Genomic DNA, 21,426 nt, shown 5'->3' with positions numbered 1-21,426 from the left:
AAAAGCTGTGTCTCAATTATACAGTTGTGACAACAAAGGAGTCAATTTCCATAGTCTTAAAGACTGAACACCATCTGAGTCAACTAATGCACTACAAGCATAGAGTATTTTTGTCTGTGTGTATTTGTATTGTGCTGTGTTTGAAAAGCACAAGCTGAATTCAAGTACTGAAAGCTAGGCACATACAGCAGTCTACACATGTGACCTCCACATTTCCAATCATCAGCTAAAGACCTTCTGAAGGAGAGCTTCAAAACTAAGTGATTTTGCAGCTGAATCTAAGTTGCCTTGTCGCCTTTTACCACTTTAGGGTAAAAGCCCATCTGCCCTGGGAAAGGCTGGTTTACCTGCCAGAAGAGATTTTTATCTAATGCCTGAATATGTTCACCCTGCTTCACCCATTGCCATTGGCCTTCTTAAAAATTCAACGGAAAAAATAGGCACCCACACCCTGTTCTATGACCAAAAAAAGCAAAGCAAAACCACAGCAAACAATAGGCATTCATTCCACCAGGTTCTGTGCCTGTGCTGTTTGGTGGTCTCCTCAGAGACAGTCAAATAAAACAGCTCCAAAGAGTGAAACAACACACTTACACAATCAAATGTATTTATGGGCACTCTCTGAATTGCAGAAAAAAGAGCTGGGGTACGCCACTCTCCTCCAACAGGTCGGCATGGCACGAGTACTCCCTGGGGTTTCTATTTGCCCACACTGTTACAAACAGAGCCAAGAACAAGCCAGGTAGGGACCATGCCACCCAGGCACTCCACTACCTTTGGAAATTCACTTGGTTTTTGTATATGCTGCCTTCTTCCAATGCATTTAGACTGTAAATTAATCCAAGCATAAACAGTGTTTTACTTGGTGTTAAGTACATCATACAATAGGACTGTAGCCCTACGTGAAGTACTTGAATGGTACTGAATATACATTTCTACTTTTAAGTATTTATGAGCATTGACTAACTTCAGCAAGAATGTTATTATCCAGACCTATAATCTTCCTTTTGATATGTTCAATTTCATTCCATACTTCCAGGCATGGTTAGAAGCCATTCCCATTTACTGCTGCCTGACAAAGAGAGGCTGGTCCTGTACCAGATGCTGTCAACTACGCTCAGCCACGGATGCATCCTTCCCCACCTCTCTACCCCTCCTTCCTTCTGCGTGATATAATAAAGTTGTCATTAAATGAACAAAACCTTCAAACTCTACACAGTCTTAAACACTAACACCTCTTTAGCAATAAAGGAAAAATGGATTTTTTTCCACAGCATGTGAATACAATGTGTTTGGCAGAGCTCTCTGTGGCTCTCCTGGCATGCCACGGATTCCCACAGGTGTAACTATGAACACTTCATTCAGCAGATAGAGTAATCAGCAGTCTCGAGATGAACCAACCAATCAACCACTAGAGTGAGAACAGGAAGATCAATCGCAAAAAACTGGAAAAGGAAGAGCAAAAGGAGTCACTCCATAATACACATGAGAAATGAAGAAAAACAGCAGAGCTCTTCTTTCAGAAGTAGATTTTTTTTAACTTAAAGTCATATGCTTGGTACTTAAAACTCAGTTTGTACTAATTCTGTGTTTATTCAAACTGCCTTTGTACTTTGAAGAATTGCTGATAAGAAATGTCCTCAAAGTTACTCACCCTAAAAAAATAATGCATATGATATAAAAAACAACTACAAAAAGAATGGGTCCCATTCCAAATTACACATAACCCTGACAGAAATAAAAAAAAATGAAATTAAGACAAAGGAAGAAAAGCCAGAAGATCAATCCCAGTCTTAAACTAAACTTATTTAATTCTGCCAGGAATCTTCACTTTGACAGATTCCTTCATTTAGATTATTTGAAGTCCCCATCCTCATTTTGGCCTGCTGCTACACACACAAAAAAGTAAAACTTTAAACAGAAAAAAGAAAAAACAAAGCGACCTGTACACATTTTTTTCTTGTCTAGTGCAACTTGGAAAATACATTTGTTTAAAGACAGAGAAAATCTGTTTCTGATTTCAAACACTGGATATTTTATGAGAAAATTGCCAAGAAAGGAATCCAAGGAATGTTCTTACATGCACAGAACAGATGAGATAACTGGTGAGCATTCCTGTGATCTTTTACAAATAAATAAATAAATAAAAAAATCTGTATTTCTAGCATGGAACTCCTCTTCAGAGAGCAAGCAGCACATGCCTGGGATTTTTCACTGATAGCTTCTATCATAACTTCTTGCTATAATTAGTATAAAAGAGTGCCCTCTGAAATTCACAGCTGTAAGACAAGCAAGGATGGAAAATACTTCCCAAGTGCAGGCAAGCAGTAAGGACACATGCCTGCTTTACAGCACTTCTTGGCACTATTCTCATTGTACGAAAGCTGTGAAGGAAACAGAAACTCTAGGCAAATATTACAGAAACGTGAGCTCATTTTTTTCAGCATATACCAATGAACTGGCTGATGACATTTCTAGAAATTAATTCTTTTACAGGAAAATTTAGTTAAACATTTCATTTGTACTTTATCTATGTCCGAAAGATCAACAATTAGCACACAGTATTGCCTCTGCTGCAGACACCTAGTTTTGATCAAACACCAATACAAGCCATGTTTCCCATGATGGGGCTCAGCCGGAAGGCTGCACTGAAGCAGTGAGTGTGGTGCGAGGGCAGGCTGGCACTTCAGCCAGCACGGGAGAACTTGGGTCAGCCTGTGAGAAGGAGACACTGGGTCACCCTTCATGCACAGGCAGAGACACCTGAGTCTGATCACCTATTTTCCCCTGGAAAAAAAATTAAAAATTAGAGGCAGCAGGCCCCTAGAGCTCATTAGAGTGGGGACTTCATCACCCATTCCATGCACACTCAGCACATCCACACCCAGTGAGTACACCGACTCAGACCTGGGATTCATTTATCAGACCAACGAGACTGCTTGAGAGATCAGACTGAGAAAACACTGCTGGGAGCTGGCCTGAACAATGACACTGCTTCCCCCTGCGCCCTCAGAGCCCAAACAAACCAGCATCTGAAAGGCAGATGTGCCCCGCTGTTTAAGAGACAAGTAAATCCTCCTTCCTATGCAGGCTACCATCAAGCCAGTAAAAGGACTGGTGTGTAACATCATCTCTCCTTTGCATGTTGAGGTTATCAATGGTAACACTCCTGCCAATTATTTCAGGATCATGATTTTCAATGCATAATAATGTAATACACAGTAACTGCTGCTACTCAAGGTAGGGAGAAGTCTACTCCAAACTAACAAAACAGAGCAAAGCACGGTGACATAGAGTGCATGCAAACAGGAAGGAATTAGCACACATCAAAATACACTGCTACGCACCACAACTATCCAGTACCTTCACTGCTTTTAAGATGAACTCTTAGATGGACTTTTGTATCTTGTAACTAACAATCTACTCACAAATAAAACCTAAACATTCTGAGAACTCTTTTCCTATACATTTAAGACTTAAAAAAACCACCACTATCATAATTCCATTTTATTATGCAACAAAAATATTTTGCTTCTGTACCAGCTCATATGCTGCACATAGGACAATCTCTGAAAACTTTACTCCCTGGCTCATTTTCAGGCAATCTAGATTACAGAAGTCTCAGTCTTTTTAGCTGCCTGGTTACTCAACTGGCTTGAAAACCTTTTACCTATTTATACTCTTGACTTAAACATCAACTTCTGTCCTGTATCGCTAAGTTAATGCTTCAACAAAAGTTTCATCTTTTATTGTTTTGTAATTCCAGTGATCTGATGAATTATTATGAATTGAAAATCTCTTGTGGAGTTAAAAACTTTAAACAGTGCAGGGTTTTTGTACACAGGAACAACTAAGATAAACCACTGCATAGGAAATTGTGTTGTCTAGATTTTCTCTAGAAACACTGAATCAGTCCTTTGAAATTTACAGGAAAATAACTTTAATATCTTTTTTAATTTATGGTTGGCAACTCTACCAAGACCCTTAGTGGGAACTTTGCATAAACAGAAGTCAGTAGTAGAATAAAAGTTGTTAACGTTTTATAGAATCATAGAATCATTTACGTTGGAAAAGACCTCGAGAAAGGAAAAGATCATCGAGTCCAGCTGTTCACCCAGCACTGCCAAGTCCACCACTAAACCATGTCCCTAGCTAACTTAAGAGAGAAAAACACTCTGAGCAAGCATTGATAAGCACTGAAGTAATTAACTGCTACTCTTTCCCAAGGAAATCATGTTTTTTTACAACTCCTACACCCTTCCTTACAACAGCTCTCTGGTGTCAGCTTTCATCTTACTTGAGTAAGAAAAGTAGCAGTAATATCAATTTTTAATAAAAAAGAGAAACATGGGCGCTAAACAAAACCAGTAAGCTTTTCCTTATCTTTTACTTTCAGAACCACGTTCTTAAGAAGTTTAATTAAAAAGATAAAATAAGAACATCTCACAGGGCGTAAAAACTCTTGTTGCAGCATCTCCAAGCGAGAGGAAGCATCACCCGGCAGAGCAGCTGTGTTTCTACCAAGCATCTGCATAACGCAGCACGACCAACTCTCTGCCCTTCTCCGGGCGCTCCATGACATCTCACCCATACAGGGGGGAAAAAAACCACCAAACAAATAAAGGCAAATACGCCCGTGGTGCGGCGTCACCAGCAGAGATGCTCCACACAGGAAGCCGCTGCAGAAGTTCCTGGGAAGCAGCGCTACCCCTGCACCCACCCCCCGTGTGCGCAGCCCCTGCAGACGCGGCCCCGCTGCCCGCACCGCGCCCGCCCGGCCTTTTGTCTGCCGGGCTGGTCCGGCACCTTCCCGCAGGATCTCGCCGGGCGGCGATGCGCATCGCTGGGACAAAAGGAACCACAAATCTCTGCGCTCTCCGCCAGACCGAAAGGTCCCGCTGGGAACGACGGCCCCCGCTTCCCTCCCGCGCAGCACCCTCACCTTTCAGGCAGAACATCCTGCGGCCGGCGCGGGCAGCGGCGAGGCGGAGCCGGGCCTCCCGACGGCGGCTCCCGCACCGCCCCCTCCCCTCCGGACACCCCCCGGGCACCCCACCACCACCCGGCCCGCCCCCTCCGCGCACCCCCCGAGCATCCCCGCACCGCCCAGCCTGCCGGGAAACGCGTGTGGACGAGGGGCCACTCACAGGACGGGCCGGCGGTTCTGGGGAGGATCAATACAGCTCATCTGTCAGCATTTGTCACCGCTGTGCGTTCAGTTTACGACTATCAGTGAGTCAGCGTTAGGGAAATACGTCACTGCAGTCCCACTCACCTGTTCCTTACAAATTACTGAACTGCTCTGTGATTTTTTGAATTTTTTCTCCCCCTGAAATATATGTCTGGTCTCTCTTAAGAAAGTGTTTTGTGCAGATTCCTATTTCATCTAGTGTATCTGAACAGTCAAGCTACAGAAAATGCTTATTTTCTGAATACTGTATATGCCTATCGGTGTGCCTTAAGGCTGCTGGTGGATGCCCCATCCCTGGAAGTGTTCAAGGCCAGGTTGGATGGGGCTTTGAGCAACCTGGTCTAGTGGAAGGTGTTCCTACCCGTAGCAGAGGGGTGGGAACTACATAGTCTGTAAGGTCCCATTCAACCCAAACCATTCTATGATTTCTCTGCTCAGCATGAGAGATGTTGTGGCTTAAAAAGATTTCTTACATATGCCCTGTTTCTGCAGAGGAGACCTTCAGGAATAGAAGCACACAACCTTGTAACCATTTTATTTATAAGGGTCACAAAGAGCTAACACCAGCACTGTGCTCAGCCATAGCATTTGGGTCTAAATTCAACTCTGTTGTGTTAACTAACTTTTATAGCGTTTGGCCTTGTACAGCAAAGAACCAGGGAACAAGGTAGGGGTCAGGGTAACCCATCTTGCTGAACAAACAAGAACTGCAACTATCTCCAAAAGCACAAATCCTAAAATCCTCCATGTAAAGCCAAATGAAAATAAAGAACACATGCTAACATGTTATCTTTGGGTGGAGCTTCAGAAAAAAAACTAGTTTAGACGCCTTAAAAACAACAGTTCAGACGAAGCAGTATTAATGAGATGCTGAGTACCATTAGCTGGGCTTTGATATTAAAGTATCACATTTCAAGTATCTGTCATCATGTAAGAAAAGTTACTTCGTTTTAGAGTGCACTAAGAGCAGGCTGCAGTGGCAGAAAAGTGGAGACATTACATCGGAGCAGCTCGAAATCCAGTAAGAGCTTTTATATAGGTTAACCCACCTTTTCTCTGTCAAATCCTGCAAGAAAGGGTACAATCTTGACTAATGTCAAGATTTCCTTATGCTCTGAGAAGCAAAGGGGCCCTTTCCCCTTAATTCCATTTTCTGGTGTTCCAGGCATGCACATACTCTTTCCTATAGTAACTCTTTAGAGGGCTCTAGAAATAAACAGTTTATGGAGGCAAAATAAACAAAAACATATTGTAGCTGGAGGAAGGTTGCTTGGATACCAGAGGGATTTTAAGGTCCAATCTTGTTAAATCTACTCATTAATTACCTGGAAGAGGAAGTAAGAAGCACATCAGTGATAATCACCGGGGACTGAGAGCAGCTGCCAACACTCCACTGGGGACTAAGAAAGGACACAACTGATTCTAGGGGAATCACAAACACAAGTAGAAAAAAACGCCCAAAACAACAAAACAAACAAACAAACAGACAGAAACAACCAAAAAACCACACAAAACCCAAACAAACAAACAAACAAACAAAAACCCTACCCAGAAAGAAAACCAGCAGTATATTCTGCACGTAGGCAGTGGGAAAAACTGAGAATAAAACAAGGAAGAGGAAGCCAGTTATGCAACAATAATATTGTCTGAGAAATTAGACACAGGTTAGAGACAACGTGGTATTAAATTGCTGAAAAGTCTGATTTGCTCTGGGCTGTAACACCAGTGGCACACACTCCTCTGGGAAGGTTTGGGCCCTTGAAGAAGTGTATTTTCCTCAGGGGATACACTCTGTCCTGTTCACCAGTTCCCCCTCCCACCCTCACCAGGAGGAGAGCAAAGAAGCCTGAAAGGGATCCCCACTTTCCTCATGTCCACTGGGAAAGAGGGATTGCTTAAAAAAATTAATAAATAAGTGATATAAAAATTCACAGATTTGGGAAGGGAGCAGAATTATTAAACCGCAGTCAGTCACAAAGCAGTCTAGCATCTGCTTTACCTTTTTTAGGCTGTCAGGACTCTATGAGTGCTCCAAAGACAAAACTAAGGAGGCCTGGTATCCCCACTGAGTGCCTCAAAGGTACTGGACCTTGCCAAGGCAGGGCTCTGAGCCCCAGTTCTTCTTTTGCCTGGCCATTTGCAGCAACTGAACAACTGCCTGGCCCCTCTCTGGCAGCTGTGACACTTGCAGGACGTCACGCCTGGTCACTGCTCTGAGCCCCATCAGGGAACTGGTTCTCCTACTGCCTGCATCTCATTTTGCAGCCTGTGACATTAGGGAACGAGATTTCCCCATTGCACCTGGATGAACTCTGTGGAAATAACATGGAAATATATTTCAGCAGTCATATTACAAAGTATACTGACTTTGTAAAGCATTACATGTTGCTTTCATACGAAGAGACAGCTACAAATGTGAAGGAACATATCCCACCACATCTATTCCGTGAAAGGAGAATCACCTCTCCTGGCTGCCATAAGGCCGTCTGCTATTGCCATCTCTCAGGGAGGCACTGCTCCTACTGAATGGATGCTAAATAGAGTGTCTCCATAGAGGAGACAGTGACTGACATGGAGAACTGTGCATGTATATCCATGTTTAATAGGAACTGGTCATGATCTTTTAAATAGAAATGTTTTAACTGCATGAAGTCAGAAAATTTGAAACACCAAACCACATAATTCATTCTTACCCTTACTCTCAACTCACTGAAATGCCTATCAGCTCTCTGAGACAAACTAGAAGAAACAGTTCAGTGTCATTTTCCCCTTGTTGAAATATACATCACTAGTGCTGATTCTCTTAGCTGCCCTAATCTGAAAATGCAACAGGATGGAGGGAACTAAGTCCAATAAAAATATGTACATACTTGCACTAGTTTTTGGATACTAAAGACTGTACCATTAAAATGAGCATGGAAGAAAATGCAGATCAGACCTGCCCAACTCACAGAGAAAAATGACGAGGGTTTAGGCTCCTTCTGTCCTGCCTCGTGTGTTGCTGCACAGCAAAGTGCATCTCAATTAGACTGCCAGCTAGCAGGGCTGTTCGGACATCCATTTAAGCCCTATTTCCTTTTAGAACCAAAGCAATCCGTTTCTGATACCCTGGATGGGTGCCAACTATGGTTTTTCTAAAGCCTGAATCATTCTGACATGCTTCCCTTTTCAGTTGTGCATAAAACACAAACAACAACAAAAGGACCCCACAACCCCCCCTGAAAAACTATCCAAAGAAAACAGCTGGAGTAAAAATAAAATTTTCAATTTGAGGATTGACACAACCCAACACCATTTAGTCTGCAGGCAGCTCAAGCACTAGGTAAAAAGGAAAGGCAGACCCAGAGCCTTTCAAGCCCCATGGTCCCGCTGGTGATAAGACAGGGGAGATAAAGAGAGGTCAGGTCAGCCCCAGTGTATCTTTAAAGGGGCAGCATTGACTTGGAAACAGAGCACCGGTGAAAAAGATCTTAACCATTTTTTGGTAAGTAAAACCAAATATTCTTGTCACTCCAAAGCAAGAGAAAAATATTTTGCTGTTATCTCTTGCAGTTGATAGCACATATTATATTACCCATTCTACTTGAGGACTGAGGATGGAGTTTCCTCATGAATAAGGAAGGAAAGGAATATTTTAAAAATTATTTAAGATTAAGAAATTCATTTGGGGCAAGTCATAGCAAACATAATGAAATAAGTAACTTACTCAAATGATCAGGCAGAAAGTATGTCCTTTATAGCAGAATCCACTGTGAATAATTAAAGTAACACCATAATTAATTCAAATAACTAAAATTAATAAGTATTCACCATAGCAAGTGGTAAAAAGATGTATCCTGTCCTGCAAAAAGTAATGCAGGCAGATGACTTGTACAGATTGGATCTTCTGAAATTATCAGTGGAACACCTAGTATAGAGCTACTCTCACACTCCCAGATTTGCAGCTACAGGGCCTTGTTGCACCTTTCAAGACTGGCATGAGAAACAGAATTTTCCAAATATTCAAATATAGAAGAAAAAAATGAATTTTTAGTACTTCTAAGCAACAGGGATGAACAGAACCAACATAAACATTTTGGTAAAAAATGTATGCCCATAACTAGAACTGATTTACAAAACAACTTTCTTCCAATAACACCTCTGAAACAATTTGAAATTGTTTTTCTAGAGACTTAAATCTAAAGCAATGACCTCTTAGTTGAAGGAGGGACACAGTTCCACTTTAGTCCTATGTAAATTCAGGAGCCAAAATTAAATCCTTTGTCTATGGGTCTGTTTTTTTGATAAAAAGATGATTTTCAATGAAACAACTTTATTTTTATTCCTACTCTAGTTATAGCTATATTGGTGGAGTTTTCAATGAGATACTACACATAGCATTAATGAAATTGTGTTATGGTTTCTGATTATTACAAACCAAAAGTTCTTCTGTAATAAACCCAGCAGTGTCTGCAGGTGCACACACAAAATGCTTGGCCTTAACATTAATAAAATAAATGGTTTTAGGGATGGGCTGTCTTCTGCCTTAAGTGAGGAAGAAAACAAACACAATGAAGTAATGAATTAATTCGCCTTATCTTTTGTTTGCCTTACTCTTCAGACAAAGGGCACAGAAAGGGTAAAAAACTTTTTAAGAGCTGCTGTAGGTCAAGAAAGGAATCTGTAACCAACTTCTCCAAATTCATTCAGGAATTTCTTTGCCACAGAATTTGAACAAAGAGTGCATTCCTTGTTGTGCGAGTAGGACCAGAGGCTTCCCACATGACCAGAAGAAAACTAATTATATGAAAACAGTGACTGACAGTAGCAAATTTAAAGGCTAGTGCAGAAATTCTGAAGAAAAAGCCTGGGAAAACAAAAGCCAATCCAGTAATTTCAATCTACTGCTAAAAGACCTGCTCCTAAATAAAAGAAGGATTATTGTTTTGCAAGGGTGGTGTGCCAAATTAGCTTTGATTAATAGATGTAACAGGGCTTTATTGATAATGTTTATTATTAAAACAAAGCAAAAATACCCCTCATGGGCACTTTCATTTGCCCAGTCACCTGTGCATTGCTCCAGAAAATTGCCACAGGCTGGCAAGGGCTTGTTTCCTCAGATTGATGTTGTCAGTATTTCACTAACCCTGGTAACAACAAGTCACTCTGAGTGGAATGCTCTGAAGCCACCTTTGGGTAACCAGGAATACCAAAACCATGGAGCGGCACAAAAGACACATGAATTACCCCACTATCACCCTGGCATCCAAGACAGCTGCACCATCCCACAAAGAGGAGGAGAAATGAACAGGTTGTTTCCCGAAATACGCACAATTATGGCACATTGTAACCAAATACAGAGCAATGGTCTTTTACCAGAAAAACTCCCCAAGGCTGAAACACACCCCAGACCAACACAAAGCAATAAACAGAAAAATCAGTTTCTCTTCTGACCTAAGGAGTACAAGTGTGTAGGCACACCAACAGTACTAGCTGGGGAGCCGTTTTCATTCACACCATCAAAACACTTAGCTAACAGACCAGAAATAGTTCATTCAAATAATGAGATAAAACCTGCAGCACTTTAAGCAGTTCTGATTTAAATCTATGGGCCAAAATACACCCAAGTCCTTGATAAAGAATTACAAGAATTGGCACTTGAGCATGTGCTGTCCTTGGGCAGCAAACCGAGCCAGTATTCTCATCATTAACCAGGGCAGGGTGACAGAGCCATTTGTACATTATTGCAGCTTCACATGTGTGTTGCAATGGGAACTATTTCTGAATTCCCACCTGTTCTGATTCTTTCCTTGCTACAAACCTAAGACAGCCCTGAGATGTTTTCTGCCATCAGCCCTGGGGTAGAAACACAACTGCTTCTTCACTGAGACTCTGGCACATGTGTGAGAATTGTCAGCACAGAGCAGACAGAACAAAACAGGTTATTCCTCATTTGACTTGATTAATTTAATAGATTTACTGCCTTCCTGACAATCCCATCTGAATCACAATCTGACAGAGACTGTGGAAGTGCTGCAGTCCCCTTAGAGTTGAGAGCTCCACTGTCATAGCCAGCCAGCACCCCAGAGGAAGGGAGTTGTGCTGCCGAGCACAGGACATCTTCTCCCTTTGCAAAACCATGTCAAACTGGCTACAAGTCAAACATAGAATTTAATACCTGATTCTGCCATTGGATGTCACAATACCTCATTTCATTCTGAAATGAAAATGCTATATTCATTGTATATGGTATTATATGCATTACTCGAGGTTAATAAAATTGAGTTAATAACTCCTGGGTGAAAGTTCCCATGTAAGTGTACAGTATGCTGTAATCAGTCACCCTTTACTCATCAGCTCTTTGGCAGTCTGGACTACAAGGGAGAAAAAGACACAAAAGACTCCATGGAAATTACAAGCAAGTACAAACAAATTTCAGTTTCTAAAAGGCAACAGCCTCCACTATTCATTAGTTACTATACTTATTTCAGGCATTGAAATTAGACATGAATGACAGAACCAAAATTAAGAGCCTGTTTGTTCCAGAAGTCCCTCTTTAATTAATGTAGTCACTAGCAAGGTGCCTACAAGATTGTGATTCAGTCTATTAAGCCCAATGTATGAACTGTGAGCATCTCTGCTGCATTAGGGAGCAAACGCCTGCATGTGCAAAATAAAACAAAGCCACAGGGAAATAAAAACAAAATCTCACACGTGCAAGTAAGCAAAAGGAAAGAGAGGCAGCAGATGACAGGAGCACATCTGATGGGACCTGACTGATGGGGACATGCTGTGTGCATCCAGGCACATGGTGCCCAGAGGGCAGGTACCACTCCAAAGTAGTGAGGAGGCCAAGCCCTGCCTCCTTCAGTGAGCCATTTCTATCAAACCTGACCTGCCAACTATCAACCATGGCTTCTTGTACTACGGTTCATAGGCACAGCCCAGACTTAATGTAAGAATTGGGAAGAGGTGTGGGCAGAGGCCTCCACTCCTCTCCTCTCCAATATACACAGATGCACCTTCATTATGGACCTGTGTTACTTTGGAGAAAGTGTGACCAGGAATAACTTCTATTTAACATCCCCATGTGGTACTCTCATGCAAAATGCAGCCCTGTAAATCCCTCTGCTGAGGTGTTTGATTTGACAACTTCTGAGCAACTTTACAGAAAGCCTTCTATGCCATTCTCAAATCTCTTAGTTTTGAGTGAATGAGTATGGAACAGTTGCAATGCACCTAATTCACAGCTCATAACTGCCTTTGTAACACTACTCAGTGTCCAGGGAATCCATGGCTTCAGGGAGATAAAGTGCCAAGCAGAAGCCACCATGCCATATGTAAGGGAAGCTCTGAAAGGAGCAGAGGATGCACATATCAATTACCTTTCTTTGGGATGGAAAATATGCCATGCTCTTCAGTGTCTAACATAGGGGCTCACACACTGAAAATACACCTTGCATAGATATCATAAGCACCTAAAGCTTATTTTTTAACAGACCGCTTCAGCTCAGGTTTTAGAACAACAAGCTACACAATAAGGTTATAACAGAGTTTACACTCCAAGTCCCCAGAAAAAAAAAAAAAAGACAACTCAGAGGTTTCTACTTAAAAATGGGAAAGAGAGGCTGGTAGATAAATTGGGTTAATAGGTAATGTCAGCAAAACCAAACAAACTGGTAAATGGAGAACATAGAGTTTAATTTCCTTATTTTTTATTGAGATTCTGCAGCTAAAAGACAAGCCAAAACATATTTCACAGTTTAAATCTCAAAGAGTCAAATCTACTCTTTTTAATTGTTCCAAATATTGTAATAGAAGCTAAATACACTCTTTCAAAATTCATCAACTTTAGTCATTTAACCACATTCTTAACCTTTAACTTTCTTTTCATTTGTAGCGGATTGGAGGAAAAACAAGTAGCTGTCATATTTGCAATGACCTGCCAGAATGGTGAGCTATGACCATGCTGGAGACAAAGGTCCCCTCGTTTTGAGAGAACAATTCATGAACCCATTGGCTAACGAGTGCACAGAGACAGAAATTTTCATGTATTCCATTACTTGATGAGCAGTGCATAGGAAAGCACATACAGCATGTTGCTTCAGCTCAAACACTACATACAATCACTGGAAAAGATCCAGTCTGCTTTATAAAATACAGCTAGCTAAGAATAAAATGAGAAGGTCAGGAGACATCAGTTTTGACCCCTACTCCAGGGGAAACAGTTGCCCCAAATTTTTCAGCCTAAGGATTAGCTGGAAATTGGAAGGTATCTTGGGAACAAAAGAGAGTATATAAAGTGTATAGAAGTATATAGAAGTTTATGCATCATGAAGTAAAACTGGAAACCATTCATAAAGTTCAAAACAATACACTCTCAGAAGGAAAACCACAGCACTCTGTGCAATTCTTCATGAATGCAAAGAAGCAAGCAAAGGACATACTAATGCTACGCAGAGCACTGCACGAATTACCATGCTAATCCAAACAGCATGTAAAGCTAAACTGCAAGACAAATTGGGTTGCAATGTCCTTGTAACTTTGGAAACACATAGGTAAGTCAGGTGCTATCAATTTTTTTGCATTTCCCAAGACTATTGTCTTCTACAGTGACCAGCCAAGAAAACTGACTGGAGCTACTCAGCACATGAAATTCAAGGTGCACTACTGAACATAAAAACAGTCAGGGTCTCACTTCACAGCAGCACAGAGCTGCCCAGAAGGAACCGGCATCTGCCCCGGGAGCTCTCACACACCAGCAGTGAACTTCCCTTTTGTCTAACAAAAGCTCACTTCCCAGTCAGCAGCTCTAATACACAGATTCCCCACAGCAACACCATACGAGCCCGTTCTTCCTTTCAACTCCTTCATCCTAACATAAAATATGTCACGGTCCCCTGAGGGATTAAGACTCTTCCACACAGTAAACTTACATTAGTAAGAGGTTATGGCTCTTGCAGTAGACACTGAAACCAGTCACAACTCTTCATAAAAAAAATCTACCAGGAAATGTCCTTTAGCCCAGACTGCAGTTCTCCAGTCACTACTTCTTAGAGAGGAAAAACACACACTGGGATAGCAGCCGAGAAAGAAGGAAGGACTGCAGCAAATGTATAAGGCCACAGCAATTTTTTTTTTCTTATTTCTATCTTTACCTGGAGCATTTTGATCAGATAACAAAGAATTTACTTTTTTTTTTTTTTTTTTACAGAAGATTTTTGCATTTTCAAAATAGCAAAGGACTGGCATCTGGAAAGGATTTTATAAAAGAAATATGGCTGGATCCATGGTTTTTTTGATAAAGCAAAAGTAGAGATGTAGGTTTAAACAAATTTCTTACTTAAACTTGTTTCTTACAAATTTTTACAAATGTTTCTTACAAATTTTTGCTTAGCAAACCCACTTTCAGATTCCCATCTATGGCAATATTTACCATTAGGCATTACCAGAAGACATGGGAAAGGCAGCAAAGTTTTTATTAAATTTGCATTTATGTACAAACATGCAACAGTTGCTACTTCAAGTTGTAGTTAAATGCATGACTTTTGACTGTTCCCAGCTGTTTTACACCAAACTTTTGGTTGCCAGTGTATATCATGAAAGTTTTACAAAACTCTCTGCTGTGCTACGATACAAACATGCTATGTGCACACCTCAGCAATGTAAGTTGTATCTCTGCTTCCAGCTGTGCTTCCATAAAAGAACATCATCCCACAGTTCCAACAACAAATATTACAATGTAAACTTGACCATATAGACAAATCATTACAAATGCACAGAACTATATCCAATTTTATCTTTGCACACAGAACCTACAACATGTAAAAGGAAAAGGTATGACAAGACAGAAAATTGGTCTTTGGATCAAATCTCTCATTACTTTTTCCTTTTAAACATTTAGATTTGTATATGTGTGTTTACATATACAAAACTGCGTGTCTATAAATAAATATTATTTTAAAAAGTCTTTCACAGAAAGGTATATAAAGCATATGTGTTTTGGAGTTATTCCAGTCTCTTACACAAATGGTTTTTGAGGTTTTCATAAATTATTATTTATGGACTTGCCCAAAGCTTCAAGAATCCTTGTCACAGACACACATGCCCCAGCACTACAATCCATCATGTTATAGCTTCTACAAATGCTAACAGCTCCCTTTGGGTTTATGGGCCTTTATCTGTGTAGTAACTGACATGACTGTTCCCCCCATGAACACAAGATCTTGTGCAAAAACATACAGAAAAAAAAGCCCTATAAAATGGTTTTACATTAGAATAGCAACAAGAAGTCTGGATTCAGTAATCTTCCTTATGAGGACTTAGTAGTCCTTGGTACTCTTACCTCTCATTACTGAAAAAACCATTACTGCTCTGTTCCTGAAACTTCCTCATAAACTGTATTCAGGACTTAAAAAAACAGAATTTAAAAATTATTTAGACTAAAGACTGAGGTGATGCTCTGACGCTGCAGTTAGATAACATCAGTTACCCATCCCTGAAAATACAAACCTCTCAGAATTACAAAAAAACAAAGGCCTTGAGTCCCAATGTGAAGAAAAACCCATCTGATAGTATTAGACTTATGGGGTACATGTTCAAACCAACCACAGGTAGTATGGGCATAGCAAAAGAACATTATCTTTAACTGGCATAATAAGGGATTGCCAATACTGTTACTGTGAGAGAAGTTCAGTAATTGTTCATTTTATGGAAATCTAACTCCTTGGTAAGTGTGATGTTCTCAGACCATGATAAGCTGTGGGTGGTTAGGAAATTAATTTACAGTTTTTGGTCAGAGTTTTGATCCGGACGTCAGGGTTAGCTCCATCAGACACACCACAAGGACATGAAGGCAGAGCCCACAAATAGTTACTTATGAATTTAAAGGACTTTTAGTATTAAAACAAAGTTTCACATTTAGGCTGGTTTGGCAAAGAAAAAAATGAGCATTCCATGCGCTTTGATATTAAGGACTGAGACTTGCCCAGCAGACAGCAGAAAGCCAATGGCTCCCACCTTCTGAACAGGGTTTGATCAGTCATTAAAACACAGCAGTTACCCAAGAAACAAGGTTTCTCTGGCTAATGACTTCAGATAAGTTTTCCAGGTTAGTATAGCCTGCAGTAAAATGCAGACAAAGCTTTTAACTTCTTCATGCTGCAGAAAGGTTGGAAAGCAACCAAGTGAAATGGAGGGAGTGGGTAAAAAATCAGAGCAATAAATAGAGACAGGAGCTGAGGGGAGAGGAGGGATAACCTCCCTGTTGGGTAACACTTCTGATGCATTGCCACTTGTGGCCAGACCTGACTGCTAGTTGTGCTTCCCCCATACCTGGCCAGAAGATCACTGTTGGAGGGAAGTAACAGGAGAAATAAGGTCACCAGCTCAGGCATATTTAACTGTTCCAGAGAAACATCTTTCTCTGCATCCCTAGCAGCACAATGGAGAGATCAACAACACCAGCCATGAAGGTAACACTGCCTAGAGCTGTGGGCACAAGCTCTCCTTTTCCAACACCCAAAACCAATAGCAAAGAAGAAAGAAAGGAAAAAAAAAAGTCAGCAAAACTTGGTAAGAAGTTCTGATGCTGCAACATGACTCATTTCCTTTTCTGCAAAATCAAAGTAAATATCATGAGACCTGTGCCATAAACTAACTCATGTGTTATCTTTATTCAAAGTTAACTTGCTATGTCATACCCGTAGTAAGCTGCATGGGTGCACATGAACGACTGTCACAGTCTTCCACACCTCAGAAACCCTTTGCTACACACACAAGAGCCTTTGCTTCGGTTTCAAAGAATACCTCTCCCAGTCTTTTTTCAATAATGTGTTTTTTAAAGGAAAAAATTGCTCTGAGCTTCAGTCTTAAAATACCTCTTACTCAAAAAAGTTACAAATCTGAACTAAAAATTCTGATTAAAGAGAAGAAACATGACTTACAGTTTGCCCTCATTTCAAAGGGCCTTCAACTGACTGAGGAGGAAGAGAGCTGAGCAAGAAATGTTTCAAACAACAAACCTTTATTTTACTGTCAACTTTTACCATCTCTCTCACTAACAGCTTTATAAAATGTGAAGTATGATTGGTGCTACCAGTTCCCAAAACACTTTGCACTACTGTGTACATTTTAAAAATGAATAACGCAGCAGCAGCCTCTGACTTCCACACACGCAGGACATCAGGGTGTGCCCCAGGTTCGTAGTTACTGTTTACTTCTGTTTTTCTTGCTCATTTTAAACTGACAAATCCAACCAATCTCTCTGCTCGCTACTGTGTGCAAGCTCCCGTTTGCAGCCAAGGCAGATTAGCCACTTTGCCGGTGAAATACCACGCAACACATGCTGCCTTGTGCCTGTCACCGAGCAGCCTCGTGGGAACGGAATATGAGCCTGGAAGACCAATGAAGTGGCAAAAGAATAAGAGGTTTAAAAAGACAGGAAGAGAAACAGCTCAGAAAGAACAACAACAATTCCTTCATTTCCAGCTTCTGTTAACACTCCTGCCTTTACATACACAGTTAGGCAAAGGAGAGGGTTGAAGAAGAGACAATGATTTGTCAGACTTATCTTTTTAACAATTTACTTGAGGAAGAATTTGAGGAAAAACTATTCTGATAGCTGAAAAACTACTAAAATTTCATCTCGCTTAAAATAGACAGTTTGGTTTTCTATATAAAACTAGCCATCCTTTCAGTCTGCTGTGCCTCTCATTTCTTTCTAGTCTGTGTTAATTTAAGTGAAGTGGTTAATTCAAGCACCAAAGACAATACAGTTTTGAGCCCTTAGTTTTACAAAGGTTGGCAAGCAGTAATGCAACAGTCCGGTGGAGCAAATTAATTCGAGAACACAAGAAGCCATTTATCACACACGTTTTGCCTTTGAACACAAACCCAAGATGACAGCTCTGCCAGGTACAGATACTCAAAGTGCTCCAACACGGTGCAAGCCTGACTCGCAGCCCAGGGTAAAATACTTGCAGTCGTAACAAGTTTCTCCTGCCTGAGTATATGAAACTCCGTGCTCCCTTCAGCCCTGGCAATCCCTGCCAGTTTGGCAAAGGATCCTGATCAGATAGAAATGCACAGATTTATGATCCAGGCAGATTTTACAGGCCGAGTCAAACTGTGCCCTGCAAAGAGGAAATAAGCCCTGCATAATCTATACCTCCCTTCACCTTCCCTTCAAAAATTACATATTGTTATCTCCTCTACAGGCAGGCAGGGAGGCTTTCATAGCTTGCTGACCAATTACAGGAGGAATTTCTCCCTCCCCCTCAAGCCTGTACAATGGGCTCTTTATGTAAATCACTCAGAAAAATTAATACACCATTAATCCATCAGTAAAGCTTCCTTTCCCATCTCTGCCCCATGGCTTAAGCACAGGCTAAGGAAGGCAGCACAAGAAACCTTATGGAAGTTACATAGCATCCACCAGCAGGGCTGGGTGGTTCTTCTGATACACAGTATGCAAGATGATCCACAGGTGTTAGAAGAGTATCTGATATTGCTCTACAATATCAAGATACCAACAATCAGAAGTAAAAATTAGACACTGGTTGCAAATGCAAACTCCCTTTTTAGAAGTTTTTCAGCAGCGAAAGAGGTTAAAAAACAACCTTCAAAGCACAGATTAAAATTGTCTCCTAGTATGCTGGGAGCAAAGCCCAAGCATATACATCCTGTGTTAGTGTTCCTGCATACAAACCATTTACTAAAGCCACAGTCTATTCTGACTCAGAAGTGAAATTCTGGTCAAATAGCTACTAACTGCTCCCAGAAATGAAAAGAAATAAAAGGCCCTTTGAAGTTCAAATGCCATTGGAGAGCCTGCCTGCTCTTACAAAAGTGATCTTACAGCAAAACTGAGTCAACCTTACATTTTCTACTAACAAACTAGTTCTCTGGAAGCACTAGAGAAATTACAACCAAATCACTGGCGTTATTGAGTATTTTTAACCACACACACACAACCCGCTGCCTGCCAGCTCACCATCTCAGAAGAGCAAACTTCTGAAATTTATTTTGATTTGTGGTAAATATGAGGTATGTTTGAACAAATACCTGACAAACTCCATTTGAAAAGAAAACACAAAAAATAAAAGTACTTTTTCAAAATCTAATATAAAATATACTCCAGGTTTGAGTATTCAAGGGTTCATTCAGAGCTATCTCATATCCTAGATATCCCTCCTTCTCTCTGTGGAGCAATTCCCATCACTATCTCATCTTCTCTTTTATTTTGCATCTGGGACCACTTCTCAATCTGCCCTCATAAAAGAAAATACACTTAAAATTTTCCAGCAGGACCATGAGGCAGTCATCCAAAAAGCCACCCAGTCTATTAGAAGTGGAGTCTTAAATGGCTTTTGGTTCCACAATTTGAGGAGAGATTCTTCCAGCACCAGCCCAAAGGCTCTGTTGCTGGTGACTATTGGCTACAAGAAACATAACCAAAATACCCATGCTCCACACAAGCAGTACCTTTATGTTGGCCAGATGGGAAATTAAAGGCTTTCCCCATTGATTACTATAAGCTTTCACAGTTTTAACCCATCCCCCCCCCCCAAAAAAAAAGGGTAAGGCAGTGTTGCTCCTCGGCTTTTGTGAAAAAGGGCAAGGCAGTGTTGCTCCTCGGCTTTTGTGCTGCCGAGGAAGGCACTCCTCCTACTACCCCACCTGCAGCTCCCAGCTTCCAGTGGGACCCGAGCAGCTGGACAGAGAAGCATGGAGCAGGGGCTGACACTTCAGCAGCAATTGCAAAGGTTAAAGAGAAAGTGAGTCACCTTTTCTCTGCTGGCTCCTGTAGATCCAGTTCTCGTCATCCTCATCTACCTGCTGCAGGCACATGGAGGAGAGTTCACCATCGCTGCGAAACAATCTCTTTGTCTGCCTTGACAAGGAGGAGAAATTTATCCAGCTGACAGCACGCGAGAGGGAGCCTGGGTTTTGTTTGAGTTTGAAAGATCTCGAAACACACTCCTTTTTCATTTTCTTTCAAACCAGTTACTGGCGATGGTTCCAAACAGACTTTTCTGAAATTGTTCCTGTCCCCTTTCTAAGTGGTTTTCGTTGGAGGCTAAACAAATTCAATCCAACTTCAGTCCAGGTTTCTTCTTGTTGCATTTAAACCAGCACCAGTATGGAGGTAGGTCACCGTGCCAGCGCAGCTCCCCTGAAGCTGTTTTGATACAGCACTTAGGGAGCTGCCAAAGAAAACAAAGGGGAGAAAAGCAGCAGAAAGTGGCACCTTGCAGCAGCTCAGAGAAGCATGTAATGGCTGAGCAGAATATAGCACTAAGGCATGCGTTTTCCCCATTCTCCACTCAAGAACAAAAACTGTAGCTCCACTCTTCGCCCTGGCATCGCTCCCCAGGAGCTTGCATGCAATTCAGTCCTCTCTTCTGGCTCATCAAAAACAGCCCAGGAGGAGGGAAGAGCAGGCAGAGATCATTCCCTGGCATAGCACAGCTCACGAGGGACAATGGACCAACCACACTTCTGCCTCTTCATTCTGGCTGCCCTGCTCTGCCTTAGTGAAAAGCCTGGTGAAGGAGCTCCAGGAAGGCTCTCTTAACAATAAAACCGACTGCGTGGCTATCGCTTAGGATTAGAGTGAAATATGATAGGCTCGCTCTTCTAAAAGCACAACCACCGAAGCAAAACTCCTCCTTTCCTCAGCCAGCTCAGTGGCAGCACAAACTTCTGAACTCTGCATGCAGAAATAGGAAAGCACTTGTGCACCTCTGTGGACTTGGAGAGAGGGAAAATAAAATCTGGAGCTTGTCCACACCACAAGCACTCTGAACAGTGTGCTGAAAACATTACTGCCCCTGTATCTGGCAGCACATGTAAAAACAAACTAAATGCAAGTGCATGGACATAAACAAAGGTGTGCATGAACAGATATTTAGTGACCGGACTCCCCCTAGGGTCACTGCAGCTCATAAAATAGGTTTCACTCTCAGCTGTGTTACGTTCTGCCACCTTCTCTTTAAACTAGCGGCTGGGAAAAGCACTCCACAGCGTGAAGTTTTTAAAAAGTCAGGCACTACTGAAAGCTGCAGTGCTTGCCCTGCATGCCAGAACCAATGCTGCTCCTAGGAGGGAATAAGCAGGCATGGGGGAGAGGCAAGAGGAGCATTCAAAAGCAGATGGAAATTGGTAATACCAAGGCACCCCAATACCCACGTTTTTTGACAGAATTTGTCACCAAGACGTAAGTTGACAAAACGGCCCACAGGTTTCTATCTTAC

General features: G+C 41.5%; 1 protein-coding gene across 8 annotated transcripts in view; it reads right to left on the bottom strand.

Annotated features, from left to right (window-relative positions):
- Window positions 1–21,426, bottom strand: part of NHSL1 (NHS like 1) — a 183,422-nt gene that overhangs the window by 87,844 nt on the left and 74,152 nt on the right. Inside the window, exon 1 of one of the 8 annotated variants that reach the window (XM_032682705.1) lies at window positions 19,957–20,613. The exons of 5 other annotated variants lie outside the window; for them this stretch is intronic. In XM_032682705.1, the coding sequence (XP_032538596.1) occupies window positions 19,957–20,161 (205 nt within the window). In that variant the 5' untranslated portion in view covers window positions 20,162–20,613. Of the gene's footprint in view, window positions 1–4,942; window positions 4,980–19,956; window positions 20,614–21,426 lie in introns of those variants that run through there. 2 more of the 8 variants (XM_032682704.1, XM_032682707.1) reach the window with 2 other exon arrangements.

The sequence above is a fragment of the Chiroxiphia lanceolata genome, chromosome 3 (genome assembly GCF_009829145.1).
Source record: "Chiroxiphia lanceolata isolate bChiLan1 chromosome 3, bChiLan1.pri, whole genome shotgun sequence".
NCBI classification, from domain to species: domain Eukaryota; kingdom Metazoa; phylum Chordata; class Aves; order Passeriformes; family Pipridae; genus Chiroxiphia; species Chiroxiphia lanceolata.
The sequence above is the reverse complement of the archived record's forward strand: the minus strand, read 5'-3'. Positions and strand labels throughout refer to the sequence as shown.